This window comes from Hypanus sabinus, chromosome 3 (assembly GCF_030144855.1).
Source record: "Hypanus sabinus isolate sHypSab1 chromosome 3, sHypSab1.hap1, whole genome shotgun sequence".
NCBI classification, from domain to species: Eukaryota; Metazoa; Chordata; class Chondrichthyes; order Myliobatiformes; family Dasyatidae; genus Hypanus; species Hypanus sabinus.
The window spans coordinates 46,546,026-46,564,693 of record NC_082708.1 but is presented as its reverse complement, the minus strand read 5'-3'; the positions used below and the strand labels follow the sequence as shown (position 1 = coordinate 46,564,693).

The 18,668-nt window shown below is 40.5% G+C and overlaps 1 protein-coding gene across 7 annotated transcripts in view; it reads left to right on the top strand.

Moving 5' to 3' along the window:
* The window catches only part of ift88 (intraflagellar transport 88 homolog), a 187,257-nt gene that overhangs the window by 150,886 nt on the left and 17,703 nt on the right, over positions 1–18,668 (top strand). For all 7 annotated transcript variants that reach the window (XM_059964217.1, XM_059964216.1, XM_059964218.1 and 4 more), the window contains 7 exons: positions 4,003–4,089; positions 5,842–6,028; positions 7,727–7,835; positions 8,994–9,144; positions 10,738–10,853; positions 13,043–13,095; positions 13,622–13,687. In XM_059964217.1, coding sequence (XP_059820200.1) covers positions 4,003–4,089; positions 5,842–6,028; positions 7,727–7,835; positions 8,994–9,144; positions 10,738–10,853; positions 13,043–13,095; positions 13,622–13,687 — 769 coding nt within the window. The remainder of the gene's footprint in view (positions 1–4,002; positions 4,090–5,841; positions 6,029–7,726; positions 7,836–8,993; positions 9,145–10,737; positions 10,854–13,042; positions 13,096–13,621; positions 13,688–18,668) is intronic.

Genomic DNA, 18,668 nt, shown 5'->3' with positions numbered 1-18,668 from the left:
TGCATAGCCCTCTATTTATCATGTATTAGGAAATCTTACCCTCTAAAATCTCTCACCATTTATGTAATATGTATTTTTTTAAAAATTCGGCCAAAATATAGAATTGCTCATCTTCCCACGTTGTTCTCTCTTACACTGTCAATATCCTTTTGTAGACACTTTATGGCATTTTCACTATTTATAATTATTCCATTGTTAAAACTGTTTATTGGTACATGATTCTGCATTAAAAAGCACAAGAGCACAGCTACCATAATTGACAATAAGAGACCATAAGATTTTAATGGTGCTTTTGCCAGCTATTTTTTTAGCTAGAAGTCCTCAATAAAACTGAGTAGTTTATCTCTTTATGGCACATTAAGAGGTAAATAAGGCATTTTAATACTAAGGAATATTTTATTAGCACCTGCACAGACAAACTATTTATAAGCTTAACTCAGACTTTTTCTCTGCACTGCACTGAAATGCATTGAACAGCTTTTTCTTCTTCCATTATCCTTTCTGGGGCATAGGCTGCCAACGGCAGCTTGTTGGAGCCCTCTGTCCTGGGTCGGTCTTCAGATTGTCCCCAGGTGTAGCCCATCTTCAAAGGCCCTTTCTCTCCCAGGGATGAAGTCTGTTAGCATTTCTGTAGCACTGGGTTTTTACAGAATAAGGTTATTAGCCCATACCCAACCCTCTTCCTTTCGCAGCGAGCTCGGGACCATATGTAGCAGAGTTACTGAATTCTTACAATAGAATTAAAATCTCTCACATAGACCCATTTGTTATGATCAAATCATGATGATTCTCTATGTTTACAATTTTGCTTTTATGCATTTGCAGCTTATTTGCAATATCTCTTTGTGTCCAAGACTTCTGTTTTCATACATATTGGAAGCTAGTGTTGGTAATGCACAAATTTTAGTGATGCATAACCATATGAAAGATTTAATCACAATTGGGCAGTAATCTAATCAATTGAATCATGTGACTGATTTCCATTATATTTATTGTGATAGAAACTGGTCTGATTTTCATCCTATAAAAAGTACAGATTTATTCTGCAGCCTTGTGTTAGAAACAGATTTCCAGCCTTCAGTGGAAGTATAGTTACTCTAGGACTAGGTTGAGCAAAAGGAAATAAGATACATAGTGACGTTTGCCTTAGTCCAACAATAGATTTAACACTTGTGACCCCTCAGCAAATTATTCTAAGTGTGACTATCATTTTAGGATTGATGCTGTCAAATTAGCAACACTGTTGGTTTATGCTTACTGAGAGGTAAATTGAGACTATGCACAATCAGCAAGAATTTTACATTATTAGGGCCTGATTTGAATTTGTTCTAGAGCTGAAATGAAAACAGAAAATATTGAAAATATTTAACAAGTTGGGTCACATCTATGGAAGCAGAGTTAACATTTCAGGTTGATTGTCTTTCATCGTCCTGGAGGTGAAAGCCACCTTTTACCTACTTGTATGATTTTTCAGATTAACTTCCTACCCTATCTCATCGCTAATATCGCTACCTTTTGGATGACTGTTCAAAACTAATATCACAAATGATTAGGACCTTTTGATATATAAAAATATTAATTATTGCTTTGATTTTAAGTATGAATGTGCTTGGTCCAGTAGTATACTTTAGATACATTATTGATTTCACAATTTCTCTTTTCCATTGAGTATGTCTGTATGTTTATTTACATTTCATATCTGTCATCAATCTTTTCTTTCATTTTCTGCAACCAATTTGGTCTTCCTTTGATTTCTTTTATTCTGTTTGACATCGCAGTATGACAAGGTGAGTGACACTATGATGATTTTGGAAAGCTACTATAGTTAGTATCTGCATATTTTAAACTGAAACTTGAAAGAATCTGAATGGAGGTTAGGAAGAATTTTATAACATTCTCAACTTGAGTACTAAATTTATTTTCACAGTATGCTAATTTTAAAAAAATCACTTTATGTCCCATTGTTTCAGTCAAATCATTGATCCTCTTTTAGTGTATGTATTACATATGTATAAAATGTTATGTTAACTAAAATCTGACATCCATTTCATAAGAAGCAGAGTGGTTTCTGGTGAATTTTGTATTGTTTGGTTTTAAAACAAAATTGCTTGTAAGTTAAGGCAAGTTCATTGAATACATTCAAATTCTCTAGCCTGGCATTTTGTCATCCAGCAACTTCTGTAGTGCAGCATGCTTTGAATCGAAAGTTTAGAACCACACTAACTAACTAGAATCAGAATCAGATTTATTATCACTAATATATGACATGAAATTTATTGTTTGGCATCAGCAGTACAGTAAATAAGATCCACTACCACACAGTTTACCAATCTGTAGCTAATTAACCTATTAGAGCAACTTTTGTGATTTCACCCAACTAGTGATTTCAGCTGGCAGTATTTACATGGATGGAAACTTTGGGTTATGGACAGTCCTCAGAACCCTTACATGACCTGAAGAGTGTCTGAACTTCAAAAGAACATTTCTCCTGCTCAGAGGGAGGTCATCAAGGAAAATCTCAGTGGTCCAGATTTTCTGGTACCTGTTAGGTGTCGTCAATGCTGGGCCAGAGTGTTTCAACCTCTATCATCAGAATTTAAAAATTGTATGGTTATTGATATTGGTTCTATGAATGAACTGTTCTTGGGCTTCCAGCCAGGTTCAAGTATCAACTTTAACTGACGTTTTGTTGGCATACTTTGCCATCTTCATCAAGGATGATGCCTAGGCATGTCTAGTCTGGTGATATATATACCCGTCATCTATTTCTCCTAATTGATTTGTCCTCATTCAATCAGCTTTCTGCTATCCCACCTTGCTTATAATCGAATTCCAGTTCTTATTCAGAGTGAAACCTTTGTTTTTTCCTCTGGTTTTATTTCAATGGCTTCTTTCACGGGGTAGTCCCAAAACCCATTGGCGTAGTTTTGTGCCGTCAAAGTCAATCCTACGGCCGTTGCAAATGCAATGTTCTGCTACTGCTGATTTCTCCAGGCAACCCAAACAGATACACCTTCTGTGCTCCTTGATGTACGTTTCCACCGTGGGCCTTGTCTGGCCGATAAACACTGGTTCGCATTCACAGGGAATCCTGTAAACACCAGTCGTCCTGAGATCCATATCATCTTTGACCTGTACGAGCTGCAATTTGAGCTTCATTATGGGTTTGTGGATGGTATTAATCTGGTATTTCTTCAGGATCCTGGAAATCCTTCCAGAAACTGGAAACGTAGGGAAGGTCGGCGATGGGTTCCTCTTCATCGTTAGGTTTCATTGATTCTGTGTGAAATGCTTTTAATTTCCTGACCTATGCATAGGTGTAAAAGCAGAAATCCAAAACTTGTTGCCTGTGACATTTGCTGGCCTTTATTGAGTGTGCTGCCTCTGGATTGTCATGAAATCCAACACAAGAATGTGACATTCTGGAGAATCCAGCTGAACGGCCTGCATCAGGTTCGACTTGGTTGGCACGAGCATTTCTGTTCATTTTGTGGAAAAACTGAGGGAATATTATTGTATTATTTCTGAATTGATGAGTTCATCAAAATGTTTTAAAATATTACATCTAATGGTTTAAGATTGTAATTTAAAAATAACTATTTAATTTTTAATATGATATTTTAAATCTTTAAAATACTTTGGTAGTTACTTGAGCTGTGATGGCTAGATTCCCTGTCAGTGTTTTTCAGTACAGTTTTGCTCCAGCAAGCCCAGTGATGGATTTACATTACAGAAGGCTTTGCTGCATTGCTGGGCCTTGTTGATGAGCATAGGGTGGTTCTGTACAGGTGGTAAGGTAAGCGCAAATGGCACATAGATCAGTGACAAGTCTGAGTGATTAACTGGGAATGCTAGGCAGAATTCCAAGAAATGTTGTTTAAGGTGTTGCTAAGAATATTTTATCATTTCTGAATGTACTAAAATTACCAGAAACAATTGGATCTCTTAGGCCTTAGATGTGCTTCTGCTAAAATAAAGCTAATTTCTACTCTTCTTTCAAAGGCTGTGGAGACTCTGAAAATGTTTGAGAAAAAGGACAGCAGGGTTAAGAGCGCAGCTGCAACAAACCTCTCTTTCCTTTACTTTCTGGTATGTATTGAAAGATGAACTCATCCTGCCATTCATAAATCAAAGTATAGGAGTTGGGATGTTATGGTGAGGTTGTATAAAACATTGGTGAGGCCAAATTTGGAGGATTGTGTGCAGTTCTGGTCACCTAACTATAGGAAGGATATCAGTAAGATTGAAAGAGTGCAGAGAAGATTTACTAGGATGTTGCCGGGTCTTCAGGAGTTGAGTTAAGGAAAAGATTGAACATGTTAGGACTTTATTCCTTGGAGCATAGAAGAATATGAAATATTTGATAGAGGTGTAAAAAATTTTGAGGGGTATAGACAGAGTAAATGCGAGTTGGCTCTTTCCACTTAGATTAGGAGAGATAAATACGAGAGGACATGGCTTTAGGCTGAAAGGGGAAAGGTTTAGGGGGAATATTAGGGGGAACTTCACTCAGAGAGTGGTGGGAGTGTGGAACGAGCTATCATCTGACATGGTAAATGTGGGCTCACTCTTAAGTTTTAAGAATACATTGGATAGATACATGGATGGGGAGAGGTCTGGAGGGTTATGGACTGGGTGCAGGTCAATGGGACCAGTGGAATAAAGTTTCGGCACAGACTAGAAGGGATGAATGGTCTTTTCTGAGCTGTAGTACACTACCACATGAAATATCAGAAACCTCACATAAAATCTTTTCTGTGCTGTTCATGCATTGTATGATTTATGCTTCCTGCATTTCTGCATGTACTTAGTGTGTAATGAAATAGATTGTGCTGAACTTGCCCCAGCAGTGCCTAAGGGCCTTACTTCTACCTTTTCTCAATGTAGAAGGCCAAACAACTGATAGTCTGTTTCCAAGAGAAGAAGCCCTATTGCAGTTCTTGACAACCAGAGACTTTTAAACATGAACTAGCAAATAATTTAAAATCTTAAAGTAATGTAAAACAATTGAAATCCTTACTTCTACTTACATCTTTCTGTAGAATCCAATGCATTTGAATCCATTCAAATGCATTGGAATCTGACCTCCAGATCAATTCAAAAATTTGTGTGAAGCCATAATGTACTGAGCCATAAATTATTAACTGCTAGTGGTCTCCTAGGCATTCATTCAATTCATTGTCAGGCAGCTCCATTTGGCCCATTTTTTTTAATTGACTGGCCAAAGAAAGCTACTGCATGTTTCAAATTGCCTCATTTCTCCAATTAGTTCATTGAATTTAAATCATCATTTAGAATTATATTATCTGCATAGCCACAGAAGATTCCAGATTCAATTGTTGATTATTTTTGTAAATATAACATGTTGAACCATACATCCCAAACTGAAGAAGCCTATAATATAAGTCCATTATTTTTGCATTTCCTGTCTTTGCGTTTTCATCGTTGCCATTTCCATCATCACCGGACAAAGTAACTGAAACTACCTCTGTCTTGATTATTTCTATGGTCACATTCAATGCTTTTTTGAAAATCATCTAATACAGGAAGTAAACCTTTGTAGCTACTGGAGTCTCACGTAAGTCTAGTTGAGCTGTTGGGAAGAAGTCAGAGAAGGATACTGATTTTAAATGACTGCAGAGACTTAACCGTACACATTTTCTTGAAAATCTAAAATTAAAGCTATCGATTTTTTTTTCCACCTGTTTATTTTTGTTAATTTAATGCAAAATATTACTTTTTTTTTACTAATATCCTGTTTATCATTTCTAAAGAAATTGGATAAATTATGAAATAAGTTGCTTATGTAAAATAAAGTTCAATTTCATTGGATTTGTGTAGGAAAATGATTTTGGGCTAGCAGACCGTTATGCAGACCTTGCTATGGTTGCTGATCGGTATAACCCAGCAGCGCTAACTAATAAAGGAAACTGTGTTTTTGCACGTGGTGACTTTGAGAAAGCAGCTGAATTTTATAAGGAAGCCCTGCGGAATGATTCATCTTTTACTGAGGCACTCTATAACTTGGGTGAGCTACAATTTAATTTCACTTGTAGAGAATGGGAAACCTTAAAGCTTCTAAAAGATATTTAAGATTTAATGCAACACACGCAAAATGCTGGAGGAACTCAGCAGGTCAGGCAGCATTTAATATCAACCAACTTTCTATGTCATTAATGCAAGATCTTCATTGTACAATATTATATTTTTGGAATTTGTATGTGATTTCATGCATTCAATACTGTTGTTTCTGCTAAGCACATCAACTCAAGTTCATTCAGCTCTATTTACATCTTGCTGAACCCACTCTTGTCATTTGGAGTAAACTTTAAATTATGAAAGCAAATTCGATTAAAATTAAATTATATTCTCCCCAACAAAAGAAGAACATATCGATCTATGTTAGCAATTGATTTCATGTTACATTTTTCATGTAGCATCTCTATTACTTGTTATGAAAAACCTTGTGAAACTACTGGCTCTGAAACATTAATGTTCTTACATTAATAAATTGCTGCTGCTCAGAAAAATATTACCCATTGGTTTAATATCAACAGCCCAAGTGGCTTCTGGATTCATTAAGTGGAATTTGGCATATTATTTGATCTTGTGCATTTTTTCTTGTACAGATATCAGTCCTTAACTGGAGATTTGTCATTAATTTTAGACTGAATGGACTAAGTATTCACTATTCTATCCTTGTGCAACTTCTGTATTCATGAAGCCCATAAAATATTTAATGGAATTGAACTTTCTTTTTCTGATGAATACCCTTTAAATCTTGGCTCTGTGCTGCATTAGAGCTAATCATATCATAGGGTAATAAAATAATACAGCATGTTATTGATGGCTTTTATTGGTCTACTTAGCCAAGATCCATTAACCAAAATTGCCAAATCTACAATCTGATTGAAATCTTCACTTGCAAATGTGAATAAGTATAGGTTTGTCATTAATATTGAGATTCATTTCCCTTGCATTTAATATTTTATTTGTCGATTAGAAATAAATAATGTAGATATGATAAAAATCCTAGTTCAAAAATATGCATTAACAGTCCGGTTATATTGCACATTGAGTAAAAATGCTAACTGAATCTAGTTTCTTACTCCCAAACCAAAGATTCTGATGTACTATATGATAATATAGACATTTATAGTATACAAATGGGCAAAGAGAACATTGCTCCAACAGTGTATTGAGACAGAGAATATTAATGTAATACAAATCTGTCTGGTAAATGGGAGGCTAATATTTATTTGGTTGTAGTATTAACATCAAAGAAATGCAGCTATGTCAATCATTGATACATGCTGATAATAATGTTTGTAATATGAAAATGTATTCTGTCCCCCATTTTCACCAGCTGGTCCAGCTCCTCTGTCATTGCTCACCATGCCCACAATGGGTGAGGAAGTGATGACATGCTTTTTGAATTAGTCTCAGGCACCGAGTGGATAAACTTTTGGAGACCGGTAGATAGTCCATGCATTACAGTAGTACTTTCTGCAAGATCACATTTTCTGCACTCTTTGAAAATGATATTGTTGAATTAGGATGATTATGGTATGAGTGGTTATGGGATTAAATTCCTTTTAACAATAGGAACAAGAATGCCTTTATCATGTTTTTCAGAAAGCTCAGTCTATTTTAATTATCTCAATGTTCAATGTTTGCATGGAATTTGCTATTTCCCCATGTTTCATATTCACCTTTTTAAATTCAGGTCTTACATACAGGAATTTGAACAGACTAGATGAAGCTTTGGATTGTTTCTTGAAGCTCCATGCAATCATGAGGAACAATGCTCAAGTTATGTATCAGATTGCAAATTTGTATCCTTTCCAAGCTTTGAGTTTGTAGGGGCATCCTTTAAAAATTTGCAAAGTGGAAGCTGTATTAATAGGTTGTAGTTTGGGAGCCTTATAGTTTAAAAGTAATTTAAAATTGCTTACTGTGACATGTAAGAGTTTTTACTTTTCACAATCTCAGAATGCCTCAAAGTGTCGTCACTATTGTAGAAAATTATAATAAGCCAAAATACAACATGAAGATCTCACAGACTTCCCTGAAATACTGACTAGATAGATAACCTGAAAGCAAACAACAAATTGTGGTTTTGATAGTTTCACCTTTTATCTCAGAAACATACTTTGCTTTTTTCTGTCTTCCACAGAAAAGCCATGTTCTAAAGAGGTTATTCAAAGAAGTAAGATAGAGGTGGAAAGATTTAGGGAGTCTACTCCAGTATCTTACTATGGAAACACTGTCAAAAGACGGTGCCCTGATAACTCCACTGCCAAGTTAAGGGCTATTCTTCTTCTCCTTCTTCACTCCAGTATGGGGTCCTGTGACTGAGAGCATAGAAAATGAAGCCGGTGATGGAAAATATAGCAAGGAATGATATAAAGCATTGATCTTGTGCCTGTATCGTCTGCAGAAGAGTAGCGGGGTGCTGAACAATTAATAAATTAAGTGAGAGTTTTGGAGTAAAGCATTTAAGAGAGAAGAAATTTTGGGTAGTAAACCTTAACTAAAGCTTTCTCTTTCCTTGGAAAAGTAGGCACTAGCAACAAAGAATGATGTTAGCATTTTTCCCCTTGTATTGTTTTCATAATCATTTTCACAAGTTCTTAAAAACAAGATTGAACTTGAAACATTAGCTACTTTTACTTTTCTCATATTGTGACTAACTTTCTGCATGTTTTCAGTATTTTTAGAATCGTAATGGTTGAAATTTTTTGTATGTTATATATTGAATGATTGCTTGATTTGAGGTACTCTTCAGTTTACCTCTCCATAAACGACTCCTGTCGCTTATGTAGATTTTGCATTTCATTATTATTTTCTCAGATTGTTATCTATGAATGTAACAGTCTACTTTAAATTAACTCTGATGCAATGTACAGTATTAACTTTTACAGGACACACATCTACGTGTGATAGACATTACTTGGAAAGATAATAATCATCTTTAACTAATATTTCTTGAGATATGAAACATTGGAGGATCTACCTCAAGCCATTGAATGGCTCATGCAGTTGATTAGTGTTGCCCCGACAGATTCACAGGCACTTGCTAAATTAGGGGACCTGTATGACAGTGAGGGAGATAAATCTCAAGCTTTCCAGTATTATTATGAGGTAAGAATTCTGGTATTATTATGAGTTATTACTTAACAGTAGTAGAAATAAATACAGGCATTAATGGTCATTAGTTTATAATCATCAAAGCAGTGATCAGTGAATGAACACGTTCAAAGTGCGGGACTCAATTTTATGTATGTATCTTTAGTATCATAGTTTTCCTACAGAAGATAGTGAACTTGTTCTAAAAATGTTCATGTGTCAGAATCAACATCATTATTCTGTTCTTCTGACCTTATTCCATTTAATGCCAAAAAAAAGTGTGATTTCCACATTTCCTTAGAAATTCCCAAGGTTGCAGTCAGTGGTTGGCCACTGTTTTCCCGGCTGCAGTAAGATGCTGGAGACCCTATAGAGTTAGACAAGGGAGCCCAAATTTCAGTAATTTTACATCACATTTGGTGAGGAGGCTGCATGGACAAAAGTACGTTAGGTTGATCAGGTACATACCCTGCCTTTCCTTTGGAGGAAAGTAGCTGGAAGGAACTTGGGGAAAATATTTTTGTTTAAACTGCTTCTTTAATTAAGTATTCAATATTTTTATTTTTTAGAATTCTAATATGTTAAAACTTTTAATGTTTTAAATAATTTACTGTCACATACTCATTAAATATCTCTGTGACAGGTGTTTAAGTCTGGAAGAATAACTTAACCTGTATTTTTTTACATTTGAGGTTCCTATTGGAATGCCAGTTTTTTTTTTGTGTGCCCTTTGAAGACTCAGCCTTAGCGAAGTCACATTTAAGACAAGGATGAAAATCAGGATATTAGTGAACCAGAAGGATTTAAAACATTTTTCTAGTTTTGTGCTTATCAGTACTGAGATGAAATTTTGTTTATAATGTATCAAATTACTTTACTTCAACTTCCCAGAGGTGGGATTTAAGTCATCGTCCTTCAATGATATGGAAATCTGGTTGTTCTCCTAATAATTTGTGACACCATTTACATTTGGAAAGCCCCTATACTGCACTGGGCTGGGGTGGGGTAATTCTAGTGAACTTAACCCTCAGAAGGTTTAGTGAGTGGGTGACCAATGAGCTTGGATAGTTTTGTCAGCAAGATTTGGGGTATTTTTGGGTCGTATTCTACTTGTAATCCTCAGACATTTGCAATACATGTCAGCAATATATCATTTCCAGCGATCTCAGCCTACTCAGGCTGTCCAGAAGATAGAGAATTGATCTCTAGTTTTAGTCTAACTGTGATACATTTTGTTGTTTAAGGACTTATTGAACATATCTACAGGAAATTATGGTCAAATTCACAATATTCTAAATAATATACTATGTCTATAAGTGAAGTTAATCTCATTCCTTAGAAGAACTGTATATTCTCTTTTTCAAAACACATGAATTAAAATTGGGGGTGTTTAGTTAACACCTTTTCAGGATAAAATGCTCACGTAAAATACATTTGGTAAATAAAAAATAAAATTTTCTGTGTATAATCTGTATACATAAAATTAGAGTTTTTATCCTTGAGGGAATTAAGTGTAAGTTTGATAGGAAAGCATGTTGGATATAATTAAACTAAATGCTTTTGGTGTTTGTAATTAAGCTCTTGCTATGTTTCCTTTTATTTTGTTAGTCATTTAGATATTTCCCATCAAATATCGAGGGAATTGAATGGCTTGGGGCCTACTATATTGACACACAATTCTGTGAAAAAGCTATACAGTACTTTGAAAGGGCAGCACTCATCCAGTAAGTAATACTTCGAGATTTTTGTGTTATTAACATAGTTTTGCAAATGGAGGTGATCAATTATGTACAGTAAATAGTGCCTTTTTTGATTATCAGTGACTAGATGGATCTTCATATTCTTCTAAACAGGATATCAGCACATCCAGCAATACGGAATTTCCTAGAACTAACTGAACTTTTAGTCTAGATTACGAATTAATGTCCTGGAGTGAATCTTGAATTTTCTAATGTAGAAAATAGAGTATATCTTACAGATTTAAATTGGAAAATGTTACATAGTTGCTGAAGATTTCATAATTAAGGCTAATTATCTCCCATGTGACCATCTAAGAGCTTCCAGATACGAGTGGAAAGAAAACTTGTACACTAAATGAGCCACATAAAATTTACAGAGATCCAGAGAATAAGCAGTTTGGCTCAGTTTAACATAGATTTTCTTATTTTGAAGGCAGTGCCTAGCTAAGCTAATAAAGCTTTACAATGACAGGTTGAAATTCAGTAAGATCTTTCTCATATAAAAATGCTATACCATGAATTTTTATGAATTGCAGGTAAATTTCAATGCTATTATTGTCCTGTTTTGCAGTCTCTGGTTTAAGCGTTCATTTAGATGTCCCTGTGTATCACTGTTGAATCACAATTTATAAGTAGCTATTTGATGATGTTGCACATGAGTTCCCACCAATATGACAAGAGTGATTGGTGAAGCTAAAGTGATGGAGGTTGTCTGCGTGGATTTTAGAACATCAGTCTTGGTAGTTTCATCCAGAAGATTATGATGCATTGGATTCACAGTAACTTAGCCATTTGGAATCAGAATTAGCTTGTTCTTAGAAGACAGAGGATAGTGGCAAATGGGTCCTATTCTGACTGGAGATCTGTTACTAGTAGTGTTCTGTAAGTATGTGTAGTGGAACCTCTGATGTACAGTAAATTTCTGTTAATTGGGCCATCGGTTAATCAGGCAACTGTTTAACTGGGACAACTCTTAAAGAACAGAACCTAAGTAAGAAAATGGCTGGGTCTCCCTCTGTTTATTTGGGACACTATGCTACTTAATTTGCACAGGAGACCTGCTGAATAGTTTCCAACTAGGATACAGCAGGACATAAATCAGTTGCAGATATAGGTGGAGAAATGGCAGATGGTGTTTAATCTGGGCAAATGTGAAGTGTTTCATTTTGGTTACATTTGGACGCTGCCTGGGTCAGTGTGGCACAGTGGTGCAGTGGGTAACATAACATTTTACAGTACCAGTGACCCAGGTTCAATTCCTGCTGCTGCCTGTAAGGAGTTCATGTGGGTTTCCTCCAGGCTGTCTGGTTTCCACCCATAGTCCAAATGATGTACCACTTGGTTGGTTAATTGGTCATTGTAAAGTCTAACGTGGTTAGGCTAGGGTTAAATTGGGGGATTGCTGGGCAGTCGGCTCAAAGGGCTGGAAAGGCCTATTCTGCGCTGCATCTCAATAAACAAATAAATCACAGACCATGTTCTGTGGGTAGAAATTAGGCAAACATCTGTTATTTTTTTCTGGAGTGGTGGAGGCTGAGGGGGAGGCCTGATTTTAAAAAAAATTATAAAATTTTGATAGGAATGGAAAGAGTAGATAGGTGGTATTTTTTTCACGGATTTAAAATGTCTAATACCAGGGAGATGGATTTAATGTGGTGGGAATTAATTAATTAGCTTAATTAATTTGGCACAGAATTGTGACTTAAGGCCTGAACTTGTGCTGTTTTAATATAGGAAAATCCTGATTTTATTCTTAGAACCATTAGAACAGAATTCTGATTTATTTGTTTAGAATTTCAGCAATTGTTCAAAATAATAGCATGGATAACCCCAAAGAAGGTGAAGAAATTGTTAATTATATGCAGTGAGCTCTCAATAACAAGTGAAGGAATTAAGCAAAGCATTTAAGCGTCTAGGAGATGGGAAAATTAGCAGGAAATATATCTCCCCATTGTTTTTTTTAAACCAGTCCATTCAATAAAATCAAAATTTATAGCTTTGGAGACCTAGAAAACAGTGCTCTTATATAGGAAGCCATAAACTGGGAAAATAGGGAGTCCACAGTAATTGAAGTAAAATATAAACCAATTAAAACTCTGAGCAGGTAATGGTTATAATTTAAATTTTTCAAATGTGATTAATCATAATGCCCTCTAAATATATTTTCAATACAGACCTACTCAAGTGAAATGGCGGCTAATGGTGGCAAGCTGTTACAGAAGAAGTGGTAAGATAAGGATCAGATTTTTATTCACATTGTTTGAAAATTGTTTGAAAAAGATGTACCAGTGATATTTTCGATGAATTTCTAGAAAAACTTACTTTTTGAATTAACTTGAATGAACCTGAGAATTAGAGGTAGTAATGAGGGAAAGAGTACTTTCAACATAGAATATTGTCCCAAAGTAATGAGAAATCTGTCAGTAGGGTACATGAGAGATAACAGGACAGATTGACTGAAGCATGGTTTAAAGAATATCTTTAAAGGCCATAAGTAGAGCAGTGTAGGGAAGGAATTCATGGTCATCCATGGAAATTGGGAATGCATAAAATGTTTCTGAATCCTTCAATAGCTGCAGGAATGGAGGAAATTCCAGTAATGGCAGGAGAGAAGCAATGCTAAGTAAGGATTTGAAAATGAAGTAATGCTGATAGTAATTTTTATTATTTTTAGGAAAATGTTAATTCTAACATTTGTAAATTTGTCTGTACCTAAAATGGTAATTATGTTGTGGTTAACTTTATTAATATAGGTAACTACCAAAAGGCATTGGAAACGTACAAAGATATTCACCAGAAGTTCCCAGAAAATATTGAATGTAGGTGATTCAATTTTTTAATGGTAATTAGGTTTACTTTTCACATTGACTAGTCTTTACTATGTTTGGAAAAAGTATGAATATTTATGAGATTCTCCTGTGGTTGGTTTCCCTGTGCCAGATTTAGTAATAGACTTGTTTTTGAGCCATAACTCAAGAATATAAATGCAAAAATTGTACTTCTGTGGCGACCCACTTCCCAGCGCACTCGAACGGACTCACAAAGCGGTGCACGCCGGCATTGAGGCTGGTCCCAAAAAGGGTGCCAGGCCTTCTTCACCAGCAAGGGGAAAAGCCCACGTGCGGGACAGGACTGTGAATATGCATTCCCGCCCAGGGAGGGTGGGAACAGGAAGGCTTTAAAGCGAGGCCGCGAAGTTTGAATAAATCTCTTTTGCAACTGCAACTCACCGACTGCGTGTCATTATTGCAGTGCTGTGTGTAGCACACCGCTTCAATTGGTGACCCCGACGGCCCAAACGATATTTGGACTGAAGATGAACAACAGCACATCTGTTCATCCAGTTTCGTTAAAACTGCCAAGCTTCTGGATGCTGCGACCTGACCTCAGCAAGCAGAAGCCCAATTCCACATTCAGCAGATAACCGCGGATTCCACACGTTACTACTACGTGGTGAGCTCCCTCGACCAGGAAACAGCCGCCCAGGTTAAGGAGTTCATACAGTCGCTCCCAGAGGATGGCAAATACACGGAATTCAAAGCCCTGCTCATAAGGACTTTCGGACTCTCGGCGCAAGCGAGCTGCTCGCTTACTGCACCTGGATGGTTTGGGAGTCAGGCCACCGTCGGCTTTGATGAACGAGATGCTGTCCCTATCCGGAGGACACAAGCCCTGCCTCATGTTTGAGCAGGCATTCCTGGAGCAGCTGACCGTGGACATACGCCTGCTGCTGTCCGACGCAGATTTCAGTGACCCCCGGAAGGTGGCGGCCCGGGCAGACGTGCTGTGGAAAGCCAAGAAGGAAAGCGGGGCATCTGTCACACAGATCACCAGGCCACGCTCCCGGCAACAGACCAGACCAGGCCCGGCAGCAGAGCCCACTAACCCCAGAGGCAGGAGTGAGGAGACCGACGAACAATGGTGCTTCTACCACCAGCAGTGGGGTGTAGAAGCCCGCCACTGTAGCCCACCCTGCAAGTTCTGGGGAAACGCCAGGGCCAGCCGCCGCTGATGGCTATGGCAGCTGGCCATCGGGATAGCCTCCTGTATGTCTGGGACAAGCAGTCGGGATGCCGCTTTTTGGTCGACACCGGAGCCGAGATCAGCGTCTTACCTCCGACGAGTTACGACACCCGCAACAGAGAACCGGGTCCCACCCTGAGGGCTGCGAACAGCAGCACAGTAAGGACCTACGACACCCGTATGGTGTGGCTACAGTTTGGCTCCAGCCAGTTCACGTGGAACTTCACACTGGCCGCCATAGCCCAACCGCTCCTGGGCGCGGATTTTTTGCGAGCTCACAGCCTACTGGTCAACCTGCAAGGGAAGAGACTGGTCCATGCCGAGACCTTTCAAACGTTCTCCCTGGGTGAAGCCCAGTTGCTGGCCCCACACCTAGACTCCATCACGCTGTCCGACAACAACTTCACCAGAGTCCTGGCGGATTTCCCATCGGTTCTGGCACCGCAGTTCACGGCAGCCATGCCCAGACACGGAGTACAGCACCACATCCTGACCCAGGGACCTCCCCTCCACGCCCGCGCACAAAGACTTTCCCCAGACAAGCTCCTCCTTCACCAGTCAGAGTTCAAGAGGATGGAGGAATTGGGGATCATACAGCGGTCCAACAGCCCATGGGCCTCCCCCCTGCACATGGTGCCCAAAGCAACAGGGGGCTGGAGACCATGCGGCAACTACCGCAGGCTGAACGAGGCTACAACACCGGACCGCTACCTTGTGCTGCACATTCAGGATTTTGCAGCAAACCTGCACGGCGCACGGATCTTCTCCAAGGTAGACCTCGTCCGAGGGTACCATCAAATCTTGATGCATCCGGACGACGTCCCCAAAACAGCACTCGGCCTTTTCGAGTTCCTCTGCATGCCATTCGGCCTAAAGAATGCTGCACAGACGTTCCAGCGGTTAATGATCGCGGTGTGACGCAACCTGGACTTCGCTTTCATCTATTTGGACGACATCCTCATAGCCAGCAGTAGTTGTCAGGAGCATCTGTCCCACCTCCGTCAATTCTATGCCCGACTAAGTGAATACCATCGACTTCCTTGGCCACAGGATTACTAAAGACGGGGCAACCCCTCTGCCCACCAAGGTAGATGCAGTCCGCCACTTCCCCCGACCCAACACAATCAAAGGCCTACAGGAATTCGTGGGTATGGTGAATTTCTAGCACCTCTTCCTCCCCTCAGCAGCCCATATCATGCTGTTCGCCCTGATGTCGGGTAAGGGCAAGGACATTACCTGGGACGACGAGTCCGCAGCCGCTTTCGTTAAAACCAAAGAAGCCTTGGCAAACGCCGCGATGCTAGTGCACCCCAGAACAGATGTCCCTACCACCCTCACAGTGGACGCATCCAACACAGCAGTCGGTGGAGTGCTGGAACAGCTCATCGAGGGGCGCTGGCAACCCCTGGCGTTCTTCAGCAAACACCTATGACCACCTGAGCTCAAATACAGTGCTTTCGACCATGAACTGTTGGTGCTATACCTGGCAATCCGGCATTTCAGGTACTTATAGACAATAGACAATAGGTGCAGAAGTAGACTATTCAGCCCCTCGAGTCTGCACCGCCATTCTGAGATCATGGCTGATCATTCACTATCAATACCCAGTCCCTGCCTTGTCCCCATATCCCTTGATTCCCCTATCCATCAGATATCTATCTAGCTCCTTCTTGAAAGCATCCAGAGAATTGGCCTCCACCGTCTTCTGAGGCAGTGCATTCCACACCTCCACAACTCTCTGGGAGAAGAAGCTCTTCCTCAACTCTGTTTTAAATAACTGACTTCTTATTCTCAATCCATGCCCTCTGGTACTGGACTCTCCCAACATCTGGAACATATTTCCTGCCTCAATCCTATCAAATCCTTTAATTATCTTAAAGGAGGCCCTTCACTGCATTCACAGACCACAAACCGCTTACCTTTGCGTTCACAAAAGCGTCCGACCCCTGGTCGTCCCGCCAGCAGCGCCATCTGTCCTACATCTCCGAATACACGATGGATGTCCGGCACATCTCGGGAAAGGACAATGTCGTGGCGGACGCTCTCTCCAGACCTAACATCCAAGCCCTGTCCCAGGAGTAGACTGTGAAACACTGGTGGAGGCGCAGCAGACAGACGAGGAGATCCCTAGTTACAGAAATGCAGTCTCTGGTTTGCAGCTCCAGGACCTCCCCGTAGGCCCAGGTGAGAGGACCCTACTCTGTGACATAACCACCGGCCAACCCCGCCCCATCGTCCTGGCAGCCTGGTGGTGGTGCATTTTCAACTCCATTCACAACTTAGCGCACCCCTCCATCAGGTCAACCGTCCGGACGGTAGCCAACAGGCATGGACTCTGCAAGCAGGTCAGTGAATGGGCCAAAACTTGCATGCTCTGCCAAACCGCCGAGGTGCAGCAGCACACCAAAGCCCTGCCGCAGCAGTTCCACCCCACCCGCTGGCGTCTCGACTACATTCATGAGGATATTGTGGGCCCCCTGCCAGTGTCGCGAGGAGTGCGGCACCTCCTGACTATCGTAGACCGGTTCACAAGATGGCCAGAGGCAGTCTCGCTCACCGACACCACCTCCGAATCCTGCGCCCGAGCACTGATTGCAACCTGGGTATCTCGCTTTGGTGTACTGGCCCACATTACCTCTGACAGAGGCGCCCAGTTCACCTCCAGCCTGTGGTCAGCTATGGCCAGCCTTTTGGGGACACAGCTGCACCACACAACTGCCTACCACCCACAGTCGAATGGACTGGTGGAGCGTTTCCACCGTCACCTGAAGTCGGCTCTCATGGCCCGCCTCAAAGGGCCTAACTGGGTGGATGAGCTTCCCTGGGTCCTGCTCAGAATCTGCACGGTGCCCAAAGAGGATCTGCACACCTCGTCAGCCAAGTTGGTGTACGGCACACCCCTGGTTGTCCCAGGAGAGTTCATACCAGCCCCAAGGGGGCAAGAGGTAGAACCTGCAGCAGTCCTGGACAGACTACGCGAGTGGCTCGGTAACCTGGCCCCTTCACAGCATGGGAAGAATCTGACCTGCGTACCCAAAGACCTGCAGAACTGCAAGTTTGTTTTTGTACGACGGGGTGGACACCGCTACAACGGCCCTATGAGGGGCCGTTTACGGTGATCAGAAACAACGGGTCCACGTTCGTGCTGGACATTGGGGGGAGAGAGGAGGTTTTCACGGTGGACCGACACAAACCGGCCCATGTGGACTTGGCGCAGCCGGTTGAGATTCAGGCACCACGGCACAGAGGCCGACCTTCCAAACAGAGTCCGACCCAGACTGTGGACATTGGGGGGGTGTATCGCCGGTTCTGGTGGGGGGGGTTATGTGGCAACCCACTTCCCAGTGCACTCAAACCAGCTCACAAAGTGGCACGCGCCGGCAGAGAGGCCGGTCCCAAAAAGGGTGCCAGGCCTTCTTCACCAGCAAGGGGAAAAGCCCGCGCGCGGGACAGGACTGTGAATATGTGCCTCCTACAGCATTCCCACCCGGGGAGGGCAGATACGGGAAGGCTTTAAAGTGAGGCTGCGAAGTTTGAATAAATCTCTTTTGCAACTGAACTCACCGACTGCGTGTTGTTATTTCAGTGCTGTGTGTAGCACACCGCTACACTTCATTATTTTCGGTTTCTGTCAGCTTCTATCACACTCTTGTTATTGATTTTAATATGGACCGTTAAAAACACAGCACCACCAGGCCTTTTGGCCCTTCAAGCTTGCTCCACCAATAAATATAATCTTGGTTGATACTTAATACCATATTTCTGCTCTTTTAACCT